This window comes from Solea senegalensis, linkage group LG13 (assembly GCF_019176455.1).
Source record: "Solea senegalensis isolate Sse05_10M linkage group LG13, IFAPA_SoseM_1, whole genome shotgun sequence".
NCBI classification, from domain to species: domain Eukaryota; kingdom Metazoa; phylum Chordata; class Actinopteri; order Pleuronectiformes; family Soleidae; genus Solea; species Solea senegalensis.
Genome location: NC_058033.1, coordinates 719,815 through 740,627, shown reverse-complemented (window position 1 = coordinate 740,627; position 20,813 = coordinate 719,815). Strand labels below are relative to the sequence as shown.

General features: G+C 39.8%; 1 protein-coding gene across 6 annotated transcripts in view; it reads right to left on the bottom strand.

Moving 5' to 3' along the window:
• Window positions 1-20,813, bottom strand: part of LOC122779610 (disks large homolog 4) — a 60,857-nt gene that overhangs the window by 31,940 nt on the left and 8,104 nt on the right. For 3 of the 6 annotated variants that reach the window (XM_044042121.1, XM_044042122.1, XM_044042124.1), the window contains exon 1: window positions 5,461-5,789. The exons of 1 other annotated variant lie outside the window; for it this stretch is intronic. In XM_044042121.1, the coding sequence (XP_043898056.1) occupies window positions 5,461-5,562 (102 nt within the window). In that variant the 5' untranslated portion in view covers window positions 5,563-5,789. Of the gene's footprint in view, window positions 1-5,460; window positions 5,791-16,831; window positions 16,922-20,813 lie in introns of those variants that run through there. 2 more of the 6 variants (XM_044042123.1, XM_044042120.1) reach the window with 2 other exon arrangements.

Below are 20,813 nucleotides of genomic sequence, written 5' to 3'. Positions count from 1 at the left end.
GAAACATTTTGGCTAATTTGGTTTCAAATATTGTAATGTAACCTTTAAATCTTCTTGAATGAATCTAAAGCATCACTTCCATATTATTTTAACACTATTAAGTTGAACAGTCAATATCCTTTTTTGGAAAATACCTGGGTGGAAATAAATGTTTTAAAAATGTGCAACACACTCATGTGTTACACATTTGTATGTCATGTGACAGGACAGCAGCTCTATACTTTTTGGCTGTGCAGCCTATTCCCCTCAACTTCACAGATCTAACACTCACAAGCGTCTTGATTATTTATTCCCCTCCCCCCTCTCTCTTTTAATGCTGAGTAGATACATTTCTATGTATGATGCACTGGAGGCCATTTTAACACACAACCCTGTAGGACTGGTTAATGGTTGCTCTAGAAATAAACATGTGCAATAATAGCAGCAGTCATTGAGTTTAAAAAGCCATTATTATTGAGGTAGTCGGACTGAACTGGACTTTTAAAATTCAGTGCGACTGAGATGGCACTAAATTGCATTTCTCAAAATCAGACTAATAAAGTGACTGGGAGTGGAATAATATATATGTGTATATATACTGTATATATATATATATATATGTATACATATATATGTATATATATATATACATATATATGTATATATAAACCTTCAAACAATAGAACAATCTGGTACACAGAAGAATAAAACAAAAGTGACAAAATCATGGCGAAATCCAGGCTACTCCATTTGTTGTATTGACAGGGAGTCCACATTTATGCTCTGCCCGCTTAAACAATTGAATATTTAAGTTAGTTGGATGGTAGGAAGTCTCAGGATGGCGCCAGCTCGTCCAGAATCTGCGTAATACTACCAAACTGAGAAGAAAACGTATCTCCACCTAATGTTGCAAAGGGTGGACATTCAATTCATTGCTTCATTCAATAAATTGATTCCACACTTGTGCTTTTATACTATGACAAGGAGAGTAGTCCAATTGAATGGCATACTGGAGCTTCAAACATAGCTTGACTTGAGGGTATATATATATATATATATATAATCATCAGCATTGTTTAGTCTGACTCGCTTCTTTGAACCATCATTGTCTTCGCTGCTGTTAAATTATGACTTTAAAGATGTGCAGTAAGAAGGGGAAGTTTATCTAAAGCATATGTGACACATCTGTCTAAACACAGATAATACAGCTCATTGCTCATATACATATTCAACATCTCAGTGTTGTTCGAGAGAGAAGTTTCACTTTCTAAGAATGCTCATAACCTGAGGGTCAGTTGCTTTGATTCTGTTTGTGCACAACACAGTCACCAAATTAAATTTTCAAGGTTGATGATGCATATCTGTGCCAGATGGTCTGGGTTTGTTTTCTTTATGAATAAGTATCTTAATGTGGGTTGTTTAAGAGAAACAACACCACTTCTGCTGCTTTGATGTGCTCAGCTGCAGGTTTTCAGCAACAGACATGCATCTGTCTTGTTATAATTTGCATATAATTCGGCAGTTTTAAACATTTGCATTCTTTCAACAAACCCATTAAGAAATTGTTTTATGAGCTACATTTTGTGCATGTTTATTTTGCATGGCTCTTATAAAGTAGATGGATAAGTGTCATGTTTGTAATTAGTGGTGGTGTATTTTACACCAGCTGCAGTATTTGATAACACTGAATCTGGGAGAAGCACGTCAGCCAGGGAGAGGCTGTCGTTGACGCTTAACGGCTCATTCTTACACCTGATCTGAGCTAGGTCTATGACGTCAAGGCAAAAACGGCTCATTCATGTCACATAAATAACGGGTCTAGGGTTACATGTTGAAGTGACACATCTGTTTTTAAAATCTGAATTGGTGATTGAATTTCAGTGTCCATGTACTGTTAGATTCGAGGTTCACTGGTCTTTGTAAAGCAAAGTCAAAAGACCTCACTGAGCATTGAGTCTGGTCAAGTAAAACTTTTTGGCAAAAAGCAGCTGTTCGGTAAGGGTGGGGCGATGTGAAAATGATATCACCATATTCTGATATTCCAATAACAATAATTGTGATGATATTTTACAGAATTTCAAAACAAAAGTGTAGATATGGAACAATATATTTCTAAAATAAAAATGGATTATGATGTAAAATTAATCTTTGCATTAACAAAAACATTCGGAAATAACTCATTATGACTGAAGTGGTGGGCCACAGGGAATCAGGGCCCCATGTGGCCTGCGGTCCACATGTTTGAGACCACTCTTGTAAAGGACGGTGCCATAGACAGCAGGATAAAATAGGTCATCCTCCAAAAAGGAGGAATGTGTGTTTGTAACAACTACAGTGAGGATGTGAAAAGTAAAACTAGTGCCTCACATGCAGGATGACAATCTGCACATTGTAACGCACAAACCTTTGATATCACCTTGTGATCATTTCTACATCATTACTCTTGATCATTTGATTGGTTAGTGGGTAATCAGTGACAGCGCGTCCTTTTCCTGCCCATTTTCCAGTAAAGACGTCTGAGGATCGATTCTCAGACTAAGGTGATCATCGATCCCGATTGAGATGAAGGCACACTGATCCCTGTGGTGTAAATCATTCATTACATTAATGTCCTTCTTGAATTCAAACACAACCTTCCAGCTAGTTTACATTCATTCCATGTCCTCCTGTGGAAGCGCCGCAATGCAATGCAAAACATCAAACTTCAGCGAGGCAGTCCGTCTTGATTAAATGTTGTGAGGCCGTCAATGAGCGTTAGGCATAAAAGAGCACATTAAAGTGCTGCTGAAGGCTTCCAACCACATAAAGACTCTTTTAATTAAAGTCATGAGTCAAAGATGACTGAAAGGACTCAGAGTCTTTGACAATAGGACAAAGGTGATACAAACAAATAACCTTGAAAACAAGTGGTGCAGCTATTGTAACGCAGATGTTCAGCAAGACATAAGGAACTCCTGGAGAGTGCAAGGAATAAAAAAAAAAACAGAAATATGTACAGAAAATGTGGCCTGGGTGACAAGTAACAGTAAAGCACATCCCAAAATATCTGGCTGAAAAAAGCACCACTGATAACAACCTGCCACAAGACTGCAACAGACTGAACACAAGCTGTTAATAGACTACTCCACCAGCAGGACACATTCAAACAAACATGAAAACAATATGGTGAACAATTAAAAGTATTCTTACATTATTTTTGTTTTATTGTCTAACATCTGATGGTTGTGCATGGTACTGTTTTGAATGACAGACATGTTCTCAGTTGATTCTCCCAGGTTATCAATAAAGGATACTATATATCTATAACATAGACTGTATATATAGTTTCTCAAACTAGTGATTAAGACCATTATCTACTCAAGAAGATGTTTACTGATATTATAAATCATGTTAGAATTAGGCTTATTTTCCCACCCATAAGCATTTAAACAAACATCCCTTTTTTGTAATCGAGCCAATGATCTTTTAAGATGATTTCTCATTAATCAAACAATACAGATAATTAAGAATTGTATGTTGTAGCAATACGTTCCAAAAGTTCCAAAAAATAATTATGAAATTGCGTCATCGCCATGTTGATTTTCTTATATTTATAATTGCAGCAGGTCACTCAAAAGCAACATTATGTGTTTAATGTCCTTGGTGATAATGGAGATCCAGAGTCTCTGGTCCCTAAATTTGAGGGTAGGGGGGCTCAAACGTTGGGGAACCTCTGAAACAGAGTGAGTCAATCCAGCAATAGTTAACACTTAAAACACCATGCACTTGTAATATGGTTAAACTGAGCTGAACAATATTCATTTGATGCTGATGCTGTTCAGTTAACTTTTGCTGGTTGGCTGTGATGACCGTGGGAGGAGCGTTTTAATATGTTTTTCCCCAAAGAAAGTTTGGCGTCTCAAAGGAAGAAATGAGTCATGACAGCACTGTGGGGACACATGGGATAATATGTGCTATAGTATATAACATTAAGCAAATAGACACATTACTTTTGCCAGCAGTCCAGCACATTTAAGTCAATGTAAAAATAATCATGATTCATGGAATAAATTAGGTTTATCCACCTACTTCATATTTAATTAAACTTCATGTGCAACTGATTCCAGCAACAAGACTGAACTCAAACCAAAGCGTCGGAAACTGAATCAACAAACAAATTATCTGTGGTTCTGTACACAGAAACACTGTTACTGTATGTGTGGGAACCCCTGAGCTGGCTACCTGAAGCTGGGAGTGAGTGAATAAATGAAAGTATGAATGGCCATGACTCTGTCCTTTCCATCACACTGATATTCTCATCATGATAGAGTTCAAAATAGGGCTTAAGGATATAAAGAAAACATGCTATAACTTTGAATTTTGCAATGACACTATGATGTGGTGTCTCTCTGTTTTGGGTTTGCAGTGATCCTGACACAGAGTAGCCTCTGCACACACTCAACACAATGAAATGCATTATTCCCTTTTAGGGCTGAACAATGACTCATTTTCTAAACATAATCGCAATTTGAAACTATGCAATTTGCAAATCGCAAAATGCTGCAATTAAACTGTTCCATGTCTTGTGATGTAAACATGTCGTAAGTTCTTATTCTTGCATAGAAGTATAGTATTTTGATGTTATCTTGGCAAAGTTTAGATTTAACCGAAGCATTTTGACATCTCAATAACATACAGAATATACTGTATATTTGTCAGGAATATTGGAAATAGATATTTACTCAATTATTTCAATAAAACCAACATGGTTTTATTGAAATAATGAACATGGTTTAATCCTTAAATAATGTTCCTGCTACTCTAAACAACCACACGTGCTACCTTGATTGTGGAAATAAAGAAATAAAAGTATGTTTTTACATACATTTTAATCTACAGTCTTCTTAGTTGCAGTCCTAAACCTCACCATTTTTTAAATGATTATATTTATAAGAGCACAGTAACCTGGTTCTGCCTGATGAGTGAAGGCCACAGCAGGACCAGTGCTCTGTTTCCTGATTTCACGCTGGGATTAAGCCTCCATGGCAGTGGAACATCCATCTCTGTGATGATGAATGATATTTAAATGGCCCTGAGCAATAAAGTGAATTACCCAAGGTCAAAAGCACAATTCCATGCTGCTTTTTTTTACAGCGATGGAAACAAAAAAACAAAAAAAATAAAATAAAATGGACCAATCAGCAAGTGATTAATGTTTCATTCATTAAAAACAACACAGTCGTGCTGGCCAGTGATGCTGTATAAATGTAAGTATGAGAAAACAGCCCACGCGCGAATGTAAAGGTATGTTTTTGTATGAGTAAGCAGGTGCTAACAGAGCAGATGGACCAGAAAGGAAGCTGTAGGTTAGTGGGAATTAATGCGATCACTGTCACGATTCGAAACGCACATTTCCTTCCACTAAGGCCTCGCTTTTTAAACGTTTTTATTTCTTACAAATTGGCACAAATCTCACTTTGTCCACGCGCTGTCTGTACCTACCTTGCACCCGAACATGAGAGAGAGGGTCCGGTTGCTGCAGATGACCTTACACTGGCACATGACCGGCGAGAGACACTTTAAATTCCTGAGAGCCAGAGACATCAGTCCAAAAAGCGCACAGCAGCGCGGACCAGAGCTCGTCTGTGCGCCGCCACTCTCGGTACACACAGCAGCAGAGCCGCGGAGTGGGAGTGGGGAGTGGGGGTCGCTTACTGAGGCGGTATGCCCCTCTTTCTAAAATGTGACCGTGGCGATGCTCGGGTCCAGAAGGCGAAGTTACTACTACAGATCATTCATGTCTGCGTGGATTTTCTGTCGCTGTTGCGTCTACATTTCCGTGTTGTTTAAGTTACTAGTGGCAGCAGCATCATTCATACACACACACTCTCTCTCTCTCTCTCTCCCTCTCTCACTCTCTCCCTCCCCATGTGTATGTATATATAGCTCCATATGTGTGTGTGTGTGTGTGTGAGACCGTAAAGTTTGTACTCTATGCGCAGCTGTAATAATAATAATAATGATAATGATAATGATCAAGCCCAGCAGAGGAGACTCTGTCCATTCATCACTCACCAGCCGAGGCTGCATAAACATCATTTGTAGTAAACTTATTAAAAAAAAAAACAAAAGCAACAACAATATCGAAATAGAAATATTTCATGATGATCCAACAGTTGCCGACTGTGGCTAAAAAAGGTTGCAGTGTGATTACTGCGCCCCCTGTTGGATCACTACAAAAAAAACCCAGCCGAGCTGTCCAAGGTGCTGAAGTAGCCAGACTTAAAATATCACTCCCATTGTGGAACACTTGCAGTATTTGTAATACCTATGGTTGACAGAATTCACTACAACATTTTAAAATAAAACAAAGCCCATGATGGCCTTGCTCATATATCTGATCATATAGCTCAGTATTTAGTCTCCTTTTTTCATTTAGAAATCCAGCATCGGTCGTCTCTCACCATTGATATTTGTACTAGCGTTGTATCTTTTGTCTTACGTGCTTTGTCTTTACCCTTTGTGAAACACTTTGGCTTAAGTCCTCTTCATTTTAATGTCTCATGTAAATACACCGGTCAGCCACAGCATTAAAGCCGTTCACTGTTGTGGCAGAGCTGTGTATTTTTGACATACTCAAACTGTGGACATCTGGAAAATACCTGACACTACAAAAAATGGAATGACTGATGGTGCACACTGGATTCTTTCAGAAGGAGGCACACATACAGTAGTCACTGTTGACCTATATATTAAATTACTGGTTTTAATGTTGGGGCTGATGAGTATAAATATGATTTAACTTGACTTTAAATCAGTGCTGCTGATTGATCCACTCAGATTAATTATTATTATTGTCACATGAGGCTACTATCTCTGTTAGCTTCTAGTTGTTTTTTTTGTTGTTGTTTTTTTAAATGAATAAGCCCAAATACCACAACTGGACCTTTGCCTCCAAACGTGCTCATAAAAGCAAAATGAATTCACAACCACAAACAGGGATGCCGATTTGACATGTCTCTCTGTCAGACTAACACATTGAGCCATTAAAGTAAAATGTCAGTTATTTATCTATTTAATATTTATTTGTAATGGTTCTGATATGACAGTTTAAAGCTGTGTGTGTGTAAGAAGCTTAAATAAAAATATACCTCGTGATTTTTGATTTCTAAATCCTAATAGTTGAATATGAATGAATATACTATTCAATGTACAAAAAATCTAAATATTTAAGAAAATAATGAAAGAAACAAGAATATTTTTAGTGCTACACATAAACAATAATATAATGAATGGGCTCCTGTTCTTTTTTAAGTTCTCTTTCACCTGGTGATTGTCTCATTTTGCTTTTATGAGTTTTTTTTGTTTTACTCTGTACACCAGTGTGTGCTGTGTTGACATGGTGAGCCCACAGGGTGGAGTGAGAGAACCAGGTAGGCTAGATTTAAATATTGTGCATTCATCTCAGGACCGACTGCGGCGCAGGACTCAACTCTCCCTGGTGACGTCAGCGTTATATCGAACACTGAGACTGTTCAAAATAGCCCAGTGTGCAGCTGATGAGGTTTTTCTTTTTCCTTTTTTTCCAAACCTTATCACCTTCTCCGAGAGTTGGGGATATCCTGGGAAATCTGCAATGTGCTAAAGACATCAGCAGGATCCTCTGAGGCCTTTCAGAGGGAGGTCGTGGTTTTCAGCACAGTGTGAAGAAGACTACTTTTACTTTCTTTGCAAAGATATTCTTTATATTTCACTCTCACATAGAGAGCCACTAAACCAGTCTATAAACCAGCAGATCAATACAATTAATAAGCATAGCTCTATGATCTACTGTGAAACTGAGTGAGTATAAAGAGTGCTCTGTCTTGTTTATGTAGTTTAGATGATGTTTGAGTATTTCAGGCCATAGGCTATTTTTCAATCATTGTTTTATGTATGACATTTGTGCTCACCCACCACAGTGTTTATTTTCAAACCCACACCAGTTTCCTGGATTGCTGCACTGAATTGATTTTGATACGAGATGCGCAACGTTTGTTTTCCCATGTCTCATGTGTCTAAAAATGATTAAACATTGAAGGGATATTCAGGATTTTTATAGTGTGATTGTAAGCTATTGAATAAGGTTGGTGCTGCCGACTTTGCCATGCGCACTGCCAGTGTGCTGCCATTACTGGGAAGAGACACAGACACTCGCTTTCACTGACACCCTGTCTGCCAGCAGGGACACAAGGTGATTTATCATCAGTTTATACTTAAGTATTTCATAGCTCTGCATTATTTAAGAGTTAGACAGCTGGAAATGAAAGTGTGTAAAGTGCACCTAAATCCACCTAAACCTGTTTTTTTCTTCTTAGCGTTTGGTGGAGGGAGTGAGCAGAGTGAGCGGTCACAAAGTGACACACACTGACATTATATTTACCCTTAAGCAAGGGTCAATATTATTAGGTGACTTTTATGTCAGGTGGCTTGAATCACATATTTTATTTCATGTTTTCAGTGAGGGCAACCATCTGTGTCTCATTCTGGATATGTGCTGCCTGTGTGTCAGTACATTTTCAATTTTCCCGCCAACAACCTCTGACATGTATAGAACCAGCAGGACGTCGTGAAGACTTTTAGATCTGACTGTATATGGAGCCACATTTTGTCCACATTTCATTTAGATTCAGTTCACATAGAGATAATACATAAAGATGAATGTGGCTTATTCTATCCATAACCATTATAGAGGCAGTATCATTTCTATGATGGTTATATACTGTAAGTAGCTTCACTCTACCACTACAGTATTATGCAAGTGTGGCAGTCACGTGGAAATCTGAACTGTGTATGTTCCAATGTTGAGTGTAGCATTAACATCCTAATGCTGCATTGTGTGAAAGAGCGAGAGAGCGAGAGAGACCCAAAAGAGATGGAGTGTTTCCATGACAACATCTGCAGGGGGTGGCAGATCTCTAACAAATAGTCCACTTGCCAGCAACATTTTGGTCACCAGATCTACAACATGGCTGCTGATATCACAGGTGATTTGGGTACGTACAGTCAAAGCAGGCGCCTTCACACTGCCGTGGGAAAAAAGCCACTGTTCTTTACACAAAGAATAAAAAGAATCACTATGACTATGAGAGTAGGCTGCTAGTGCTGGCATTAGTCACCACAGGCTGTTACACCAGCTTACTGAGCCTGTAAGTGCCAGAAATTGTACTAAGCCTAATACACTCTAGGTAGTGGCAGATGTGTCACACGTTACATTTTGTCATCCAGCTATTTTTGAATCTTCTCATCACCATCTCCAGTGGTTGAGAAGAACGTATGCTTTTATGGTTTGCCTTAATGTAAGAGAACGATATCAAAGCCTGATCAAAATGTCCAGCACTGAAAAATAGCCACTTGATATGAAGGCATTTGATCCAGAAACAAAAGATCATAGGTAGAGCTGCAACTAATGACTGTTTTAATAGTCGACTAGTCGTTGACTACTGTAACGACTAACTTAGTTGGGATGGAGCGTGGCACTTTTTATTTACATTATTACCCTGGGATAAGAAAACACAACAGACAAGCGGCCAATATACAGGTATTTATGACACATCTCACCGCAAGATGCTTGTCATTGACTATAGGAGCCGAATGTGTTTGATTGTGGTATGAGGGTTGGTGTAATTCACTCAATGTGTGTGTGGGGTCGCTGTGCTCTCAGAAGGGGAGCTCAGGTGTATATAGGTGGCATTATCACTGTCCTTGTTAGGTTTTCGACCGCTGTACCGCGGAGGGAGGCGCTTCTCATGACTGTTTTGGATTGTTTGATGGAATTTCCTTATGCAAAGAAAACGCACAGCAATAAAGCCAATATATTGCAACTAAACGAACAGCGTGGACGTTCAGTCAGAGAGTTCAAAAGAGCGATTGCCAAGGCAAAGCGCGTCAACCAGGTTATCCGGAGTTAGAAACCTCAGTAGCGGCAGTTTTAGACTGAGCTGCTATAATATTGACTGTGATGTAACTGCATATATCGCGTTTGAACTGTCGTTATGTGTTCGAGCGCTTCAGCCGCCTCCATGGTGTCGCTTCCCATTCTGTTCCTGGTCACTAGTGCGCATGTGCTGTCATCAACGATTTGGGAAAAGGGAGATCTTTATTGTCACATGTCGCATTAGACTCTAAATGAAAAGGGTAGAAATATAACACAAAAGACAGACATCTATTCAGCATTATTGCACAAGCCCTTCAGACAGGTATCACACACATGTGTGAATTATCATTCAATATTTTAATGGCTGTGGGGTAAAAAGGCTTCAGACAAGGAGAGTGATAAGACCAGGGTTAATATTGGTCTGTATTATTACTGTATTATTTTACTGGCATTAGCCACAATCGCTTTTGTTTTGGTATGACGTGCACACTCAACTACGACTGTTGGTTACTTTAAATTACTGCATATTGAATCCTATTTTGTATCTTTTTTTTTTTATAATACTCTTGGCAGTCATCACAATTACAATAAATATGGAACTCCTCTTTTATAAAATACATGCATATTTACATTGATTCATGATACTACATTTAGACTATACGTACTGTATATATTGGCTTACATACAGTCAACTCTATAGTAATTGGATTGAAAATGATGATACCTTTATGGGCAAAAATGAATGCATCATCAATAGGAATTGTCCTGTAATGTGTATCCTATCTTTTAGTCAAACCGCAAAATTGAATGCAGTCATTACTTAATGGTTTGTTACAATCTTCACTTCATTGATTACAAAGCCCGTTTTCCTCCACCTCCTCCACTGTCTCCTGAGAATGATCTCGAGATTCTGCTGTGATAAGAAAGAAACAAAGCACAATACTGTCACTCCACATGAGTGTTTGACAACATTTGTTTGTACTGACTGGACTCTTTCTAATGATGTTTCTCCTCTTTAAGGGAGTGCAGCACATTTTAACGTTTCTCAAAATAGTTATTTGTAGTTTCGTAGCTAGCTACAATCAGGTATAAGCCCACGCATTGCATTGAGAAGCAGACCAGCAGATATTAAAGTCCTCCGTCAAAGGGATTCATAACTACTATTGCATGAACAGAGTGTATACATTATAAATTTTGGAGGAAAAAATGTTTATCTCAGCAAGTCCCGAGGCTTCAGCCTTCTGTAACCCGGAGCGCTTAGCTGCTTTGACAATGAAATAGTCTAAACTGAAGTGCAAACACACCTGGGAATCTCGTGAGGCTGTATTACCTCTGCCCACGAGCAAAAAAAACCCCCACCTAAGGTGAGAATTGTGGTATTCACACCTACACAGAAGCTGCAGTATTGGATTTCTCTCTGCTGGAATGTCTGATTTCACCTGTTCTTACTAGAAAACAATGTCATGCCAAATAGGACATGGTTGGCTTAAAGGAAAGCATCCAATAGAAAGTTAGGTTGGATTTGGGCCAGTTGGACTGAAAACTCTTGAAAAAAAAATAAAAAATCCTGCCCTCATTTCCCATGTGTTGCACAGGGAATGAAACCAGCAGGAACATTGCCTCAGATCAGCTGCACGTGCAACAGCGGTACTCAAAGGTTCACTATACAGGCAAACTGCAATGTTTTATGTCTGATTATCTGTATCATGTCAGAATGGAGTCATCACAAGACCTGGAGCATTGTGCATATAAAACGGTGTATATGTTTCATGTTTAACCAAGGCGGAACAATTTAACTGCGATTGCTTCGCGATATATTCAAGCTTCAATTCAGTATTAACTGCATTACCACACGACACAAGGAAAACTAACTCCTCTATAGTTTAATACAAGGATAACATGTAAAGCATTGAAATGGTTCCAACATGTATGAGTTACACTTACATCGTAAACAGAGTGTTAAATATAGAATAATTAATTTGCAGCCTTTGCAATCTGCTAATTGTTTTCTTTCAAACTGCGATTTCAATTTGAAAACAATTAATTGTTCAGGCCAATCTTCATCACATTTCACAATAGCCACCAAAAATCAATTAGCATGGGATTGGGTATTTTTTGCTTCTTTGGTATAGCTACATGTTTTGAGACAGTGTTTAAACAGTGCTCATGCAGGGTAATTATGGGATGAGAACCTCTACACCATAATCATGAAACCCGAACAGATGATCTTCTCTCTGTGACAGGCGAAGACTGTGTCACAGCGACTACTGGTCTAATTCTACACAACCATCACCTCACTTCCTCTGTCACAGCCTGGTTCTGCTGTTCCTCCTCCCACACTAAAGACAACAGTGATGTACTGAGACCACCCTCTGCCAGCTGTCCTCTATCTGAGCTTTATACATGTCTGATGTGGAAAAATGTGGACGAGAAGACCAAAATCTGCACTTTATCAACCAGAAAGTCTTATTTTTGCCCCAGCTTCACTTAAAAAAAATCACTATGTGCATCATCAGCACTTCAACCATAGAGTGTCAGCGTAGACAGTATATGCCACAATACAGAGGTTCTCAATTTATTTATTGATTGATGTGGAAACCTTTCATGGACCTCACATCCTACTCTATGTAGCCTTCCAGGTTAAAAAGTGGATTTATAAGTAATGTTTATCAGTAAACATTCTCCTGAGGAGGTAATGGTCTTAATTGTTATCATAATTATGTTCCCATTTACAGTGAAAGAGACAGTAAAGCATGGCACCAGTGAGTGGACACAGTGTGACTGACGGCTAGTATCGTCCAATAGGTCCCTGGTTAACCTGTTTAACCTGTTTCAACAAACTCCTTCCATTTTTATTTGTGCTGTCAAATGATTAAAATATTTAATCACCATTAATCGCATTAACGTCACAGTTAATCGCACATTTTTATCTATTCTAAATGTCCCTTGATTTTGAGTTATTCCTCTTATTGTGAGAGACAGCAAGTGAAAAAAACGACAAAGAACGTTAATCTCGCGATACAAAAAAAGTACACCGTTAAAATGGGTTTGCGTTAACGCTGTTAATAACACGTTAAGCTGACAGCACTCATATTTATTTATTATTTTTATATGCAATCTATAGGACCTCATGGTAGTCTACCACTGACCTCTAATTGAGAATCACAGCCATAACATGTTATATCCACTGTGTGATGCTAGACTATATTATTGTTACATATTTGTGTAATGTTTAGCCTATTTCACTCCTTTTTCTGCAGTCATTCATTATTCCACTACTACCTGTACTCCAAGGGTTGTGAGGGGAGCTGGAACCACTAAAAGCTGACATTGGGTGAGGGTTAGGCTTCAATTGGGAAAGTTCACCACACGGCGAACATTCACAGACAGCCATTCCCAGAGGGTGACAGCAGGACACGCAAATGGGCAGCAGGATATTTCTTTTGGGTCACCAAAAGTATTTGCCGAATTTATATCTACAGCACACCACTGAAGGGTTTAGCTATTCAAAGTAATAAGAGTTACAGAAGTGGCAGTAAAAATAGAAACATAATATCATGCACAAATGTGCTCTTGTCACAACTTGTATTGTGAATTGGGTCGTACTGGTTTGTCATCCTTAAAAAGTAGGTCCCTATTTAAAAAGTTTGAGAAACACTGCTTTAGTTTTAATTAACCGAACCTCAAGCTACATGTCTTTTGAATGTGGGAGAGTGCTGGAGTACCCAAAGAAAACCCACGTACATATGCAGAGAAGATGAAATCTCCACAGAGAAAGAGGCCCACTGTATTTTAATTATAACCAACTTGCCATGAAGCTCACACTGGTTTCTGTCTCACTGTGTGTGTGTGTGTGTGTGTGCATTCTCAAAGTAAGAAGTTGCCTCACAGACTGTAAAACTTTTTGGAGTTGCCTCTGATGAAATGCAACAAAGACTTTGGGCGACTGCTGATATCGCTTTGGCTTGGTATGCAGCGAGCACTGCAGGGTGCCAGTCTGGTCAGCCATGGCACAGTTTCTAGCCAGCATGATGAAAACAGTCGCTTAGTGCCAACAGGTAGCGCTAACTGGCAGTATTAAGTGTCCATGTGTCCAGCACAGACATCTCAAAGTGGGGTCTTTTGGCATGAGTTTTACAAATGAGTGGAAAGTTACGGACAATTGAATGCAACTTTGGTTTAACGATGAAAAACAAAATGACCAATGAAGTCAGTTCAGCATTGTTTTCATACACTCACCTGTCACTTAATTCAACACACCTACTCAACTCCTTTTTAAACACAAATATCTAATCATCTAATCACATGGCAGCAAGCCCATGTAGTTTAGGCATGTAGACATGGTCAAAACAATCTGCAGAAGTTCAAACCAAGCCCCAGAACGGGGGAGAAACATGATTTAAGTGACTTTAAATGTGCTATGGTTACTGGTGCCAGAAAGGCTGGTCTGAGTTTTCAAAATGTGCTGATCTACAGAGATTTTCATGCACAACCATCTCTAGAGAATGGTCAGGAAAAAATAAAAAGAGCTGCAGTTCTCTGGACAAAAATGCCATGTTGATGCCAGAGGTCAGAGAAGAATGGCGACTGGTACAAAACGATCAAAAAATGACAGCAAACCCTAACAGTATCTCAAATAACAAATAATAATACTAATAATGAATATTAATAGTATACATAATAGTATGCAGAAGACCATCTCTGAATGTACAACCTGTCAAACCTTAAAGCAGGTGGGCTACAGCAGCAGAAGACCTCACCAGGTGCCACTCCTATAGCTTAGGTGACCTGTGTGCCTTATTTAATATGGAGTATATTTATGTAAACAGTTTTATGACATTGATCATTGAATAGAGTTTGATTTTGAGAACCTATATTTGATGAGAAATACCACCCATACCACAACAATATAAATGGGGCTGTAATAAAGTTTTAATGGACAGCATTAGGGCTCATGTTGCAGTATTAGGTTACATGGGTAAGCAAGCATAATCTGAATCTTGGAGGATCCTGTGGACTTAGGAGTGGCCCTGGTCCCAGTGTGGCTCAGTTCTCACTTACAAAGCAAGAGATAATACATTTATTCAGAGTAAGATTGAGACAACTGTATTGATATCAGGGGGGCAATCGGGTTAAACCAACTGCAGTCACAAAAACAACAATCAATATGTTACATGGTTTGCATCAGTGATTCAAATGAACCAAAGACATTAGAGCCACGTAAGTAACTGCCCTGGATCTGAGTCGTGCACATGATGCTACAACTACTGCATCATCTCTACATGGACTAATGAAATAGTATGACTTGGACTGATCAGTCTTTGTTTGCCTTCCATTTTGTCAACACTTTGATCCAGAACTCTACAGGTTTCCTGGCGTACTTGCTGCAGACTGTAACCTGACCTTTTTTTGAGGTTCGGTTTTTGTGGTGAACCCGCTCAGGTGATGCTTGCATTGTCCTGTCTTGACACATGTTCATATGCTGCAGTGGCTCCTTAATCTGCGTAAGACTGTCTTATATCTTATACACTGCCATAACTTGTTTTGCAAAGTCTTGTAGGCTGTTGTAGTATTGAACTCACTAAAGTTGGGAACACGCTACAAGATTTTTTGGCCCGATTTTACCCATAATTCAAAGCTGGTCAGGACTAGTTTCTAGTTGGCACAGAAATCTGTTAGTGTGAGGGGTAAAGACTCGGTAAAGTTGTGTTGTGTCTCCAGCTTAACAAGATAGTAATAGTTATTGTACTTTGTTCAGCTAATGTTGGCCTACTTTACTGTCACAGGGATGTATTTGGTCCCCGCGACAACAAATACAAATAAATCAATCAATCCCTTATTTAGTTGACTGAACATTTGCTACATTTTCTTTAATGACTGTAGCTAGTCATTGGTTTCATTCTCAAATCTAACATGAGGAAGGCAATACAACAAAAGTGTGTCGATGCCCTAAGAATTATTGATCACATCATATCTATTCCAGTAATAAGGTCACTGAAAAAAAAAGGATTCTCATTCATCAGAACCACTTTCAATTTGGATCTTTGCACAATGAGTTTGAGCAGCCGAAACTGACAGATGACGCTGGAGTAACCTGTGCAAATTGCTGTCAGTGCACACACATACGCCCGCACACATGTACACACTAGTTTCTGGCTGCAGAGCTGCATTAAAAATGGCATCTTGGTGCCATGGCACTCAACCGACCTCATCATGTCTACTCAGCTAATTAAGACTGGAGGAGCTCTGGACTTCTGTTGCCTGCTCAGTGTTTTTATTTTCACAAACAGGCACTGCATCAAACAGCTGCATTTATTGTATTCAACATAATAACACAGTGACCAATGCTGTCACCTCTAACTCTAACGTCTGATGTTAATTGCAATGAGCCCTAATCACTTAAACAGACATGACCTTTTTCAGTGAATGCCGGTTGATTTTGTTTCCCCAGAGACTTTTCCTAATTTTGAGAGACACTGTGCTTGTGTCCTCCTGTCCTCACAAGGAGACAGGTGCACAACATAATGAATGCATTCAAATATGCAGCATATACCTGTGCAAACACAGAATGAAACCCACTGCATATATGATCCATTCAACAAGTCTGCTAGAGTTTGACTCCGACTGTATGTCTTAACGTGCTCACTCACACACACACACACACACACATACACACCCACATGTACCAGGCCACGTTCATACGTAATACCCTAAGTGCATGATATAACCCGACCAAGAACGCATGCAGAAGAATAGCACATATCACTGATCAACCTGTGAGAGTGGAGAAGATGGCAAGCGTGTTCAATGTAATGTCCACACATGTACATGGAGACGTCTCTCAATCCTGCCAGAACAACTAGCTAGACTTTAGGCTAACATGCAAAACAGAGGCAGCAACAGCAGAGAGATAGAGAAGGAGAAGAACGACACAAGCGGAGAGGTGGATTTACCTACCACACACGGGCAGAGGGAAGGGAGCTTAGTGCGGCCCTTCATGAGCGAGAGACAGAGGAAAAACAGCCTCCCAGACACCCGCAGTAGAGGAGGAGAGGGATGGGGAGACAGAGAGAGAGAGAGAGAGAGAGAGAGAGATGGGAGGCTATGGAAGGGTAAGGGGAAATAAAAAAAAAGAAGGAGAGGGAGGGGAAGAGGGGGGAGGGTGGGCGGGTGTCGTAGCAGGCAAGGAGAGAGAGTTTTCCTGGAAGCTGGAGTTGTTGGTGTGGGATATATCTTGTTGTTAAAGGAGAGGGGGTCTGAATATCAAGGAAACGCAGCCTGTTCCAGCCGTGACTCATAAAATATGTTTGTCACTGCACACACTGTGTGTGTGTGTGTGTGTGTGTGAGTGTGTGAGGAAGAGAAGACGGCGACACATAGCGACAGAGAGGGAACCTTGTGTAGTGTTTTATTTACTACTTTTATTCTTATCAGCTCCCTTCCACTGTCTGTCATATTGAGCTGCAATGTTAAAAAAAAAGGACTTGTCAATAACCTTTCACTATTTTTCATTGATTAAGACCTTATTACGTAATTCAAATTTGAGCGAGACTGTGTAATCTGCATCGAGGCCAAATAATCCTACACATCTCTATCTCAGAGGAACGGTCGTTGGTAACATCTGCACCAATTTATTTAAACTCAAAGACTCAACACAGTATAACTATCTCCATTTATACTGTACAGTGCTGACAAATTAAAGGATTCAGTCTTTCTTTCTTTCTTTCTTTCTTTCTTTCTTTCTTTACTCTGCTGCCATGGACACAAGCAATCCCTTATGATGAAAGACGTCATTCTCACAAAGCATGCATTTCTGAGTCTTCATCACAACGTTGCACAAGTCTCTTTTGTGAAGCTGAAGCAATGATTTATTACATGTTTTGTTGTAACTGTCGCCCGAAGGAGTCAAGCTGGATTACTCCTCTGGCTTGTGCTCCTGTAAGTGAACACGAATAGTTGAGTGTCAAATATTTTATGGAATCAACAAATTTACATTTTTGGGACAGGATAGGATTTATACAGGACAAACTGAATGTGATTAATCGGCAGAACAAACTATCCTGTGCAAATATGAGGCTGGAGTGGTTCAAAAAGCAGGCCTGTACTTTTATGTACTGCAGTCTCTCCTTTGACCCATCTTTATAAACAATAATGGCTATAATTTAGGTGCAAAATGTACACGTGTATTTACTCTGGTCCGTAAAGTATCACAATTCTCTAAATGCGCGGTCACTGCCTGGTTTTTAATAATCCAGATTGACTATTTCCAGCGATGCTCTGCTGGTGTCCCCTCACGATGCTGAAATTGAAACACCTTTTTCGTTTAAGGTCATGTTGCATACCTCAGGGCTAACAACTAAAACAGCTACTAAAAGACAATGTAAACATTTTTGATTGGTGTGTTAATCACTTACAAAGTCCAACTTTCCCCTCAGCGACAGAAGTAAAGGCAGAAATTGTGAGTGACGCTCTGTGCATATAGTCGGTTGTCATCGTAATTTGTGTGTTAGGGTGTACTTCCTGCTCGTTCTCCTCCTCTCGCTCGCACCAATGTCTATTGCACAGCTGCATTAAGGGCAGAGATGTGACAGGGAATAAACATAGTCAATGCCCCACTACCCTGTCGGACTGCATCCGGGTGATGGATGGGTTATGACACCTGCAGAGGTTAGGCCCACAGCCCTCCATCAGAAACCCCAGTGACACGCTGAGCGGTGGCTGAGCTGCAGCAGCTTCACTGTCTGTGACGGAAAACAACTGGAGCACATTGTGACATTTCCATCTGGAATGAAGCCTGTGCTGTTAGAGCGGTGTGGAATACTGTGTAACCCGCCAATCCACCGCATGTACAGTGTGCGACCAAACGCTAATTTTCTTTTCTCTGCAGTCGGGAGCATTCGCTGCTGCTGCTGCTGCTGCTGCTGCTGCTGCTGCTGCTGCTGCTGCCTACACAGAGGTCATCCTCCTACCTGCACACTGTGGGTTCCACATTATCAACATCCCTCAATGGCAGTCTCTCTCGCTCTCTCACACACACACACACACACACACACAGCACAAACACACTCACTATCTCTCTTTTGCTCTCTCCTCTCCCTCCCTTCCTCCTTTTCATCTCTATTCTCTCCATGATGATACCCCTGCCATGTTGTCATGGCAACAATCGGGCCCTGATTGCTCGGTTGCTAGGCAACTGACATCACCTATAAGGGGAACATGAAGATACAAAGCCAGAGACAAACAAATCACACACACACACACACACACACACACCAAAAGAAATATGTGCACTTGTTCATTACTGTGGCGGGTGTAAGCGCTCATGGTGACATTAGCTCGTGAGGGTTTTTTTCATTGAAATGTTCATTATTATAAATGATATAAATCATTATAAATGTTCATATGTATGTATACAGCAAGAGTTGTGAGGAATGTAACTCAGATTTGATTGAACTTGTGCCAAATAGGAGGTGAAAACCCTCATGAGTAACTGATTAGTGATAACAGCTTCCTGCTATTTCATAATCACTGGGGAAAACACAAGGCCTCGACCTCACAGAAGACAGAATGTGTGTCCTTGGGTTTATTTAGCCTGATGTAGCGTCCAAGCATCTGAGCATCTAACCATCCGACAGCACTAGCTGAAATCTGACAATATCCCTGAGCCGGGTCGTCATGGACTCCAGCGATGTAGTTTAACAAAATTCCACAAGGTGTCATTGTGTACTGTTGTGAAAAAATATGACCACACACAGCACTGCAAGAAAAGTCTGAACTCATTTGCAAGGCTAATACAAGTGCTATTCATATCGATGATATCAGCACTGCCTTCCTCGTCAGTCTTTTTTTTGGTCATTTTCCTCCTACCGTTCCTTTTTTTTTTTGCACATACATTCACATCCCACCTCAAACACACACACAGACACACTTAACAAGCACTAGTTAGTTTAGTTGACTCCTTTAACAATAATGCCACTAGTGTGTTTATTTCATTTTCAGTTTCATCAAAACCTTGACTTCTTTCCACTTTAAATATACATCAGTACCATCTATATTGATTTATTCATTACAGACTTAGCACACAAATGTGTTGTTTCTAGTCTAGTCAGCGCATGTACAGCAGTGTCAGAGCCGAAGATTGTGCAGCTGTCAGCCACACTCCTCCTGCTAGTTAATGTTCTCACTCACACTGTGATATGACAAAGTCTCCAGCCCAAACAATTCATGATGGATCTAATCTGTCACCTGTCATATGGGCAATTTTAGCACAGACAGCAATGCTGACAGCCAAAACATGGAAATTAAGCGGCAGGGAGTGCAAGCAAGGTCCACTGGTGGACAGTACTGTATGTTCCCTGGGAGGATTTATTTTTATTTGTGCGTTTACGAAGAAAGGGCTAATTATGGTACATTCTCCTCAGGTCACAAAGCGTAAAAGTCCATCATTTGTTACTGACACTTTCTCTAAATCCACTTGACATTCAGATAGCCACCAGCAAATACGTTATCTGGGGAAGAGTTAAAAGAAAATGTGGTGTGGTAGGAGTCTTGAAAAGGTTGTAGTGGCACATACGCTCCAACAGATACATCATTTTGCGTTGGCTGTGGACACTACATTATTTTTATTGATGGCCATCAGGATGTGAATAAATGATTTCAATGAATTTTTAAAAAAAAAGTGTTTTAGAAAGCAATTACAGACTATAGCTTTAGGGTTCCGCACAATGAAAGTCTACTTGTCTAAAGGGGGATAGTCTGGCTTAAAAATGTGATTAGCTTCTTCATTAAAAACACCATAAAGCAATATAGATGAGCCTGTGGCCTCTTCACGTCGCGACATGTTCAAATATCATCAGCGATATCTAAACATTTATTCCAAGGAAATGATGAGGCATTGTTCCTCCTCTCTCAAATCATGAGAGAGTTTGGATAGAACCGA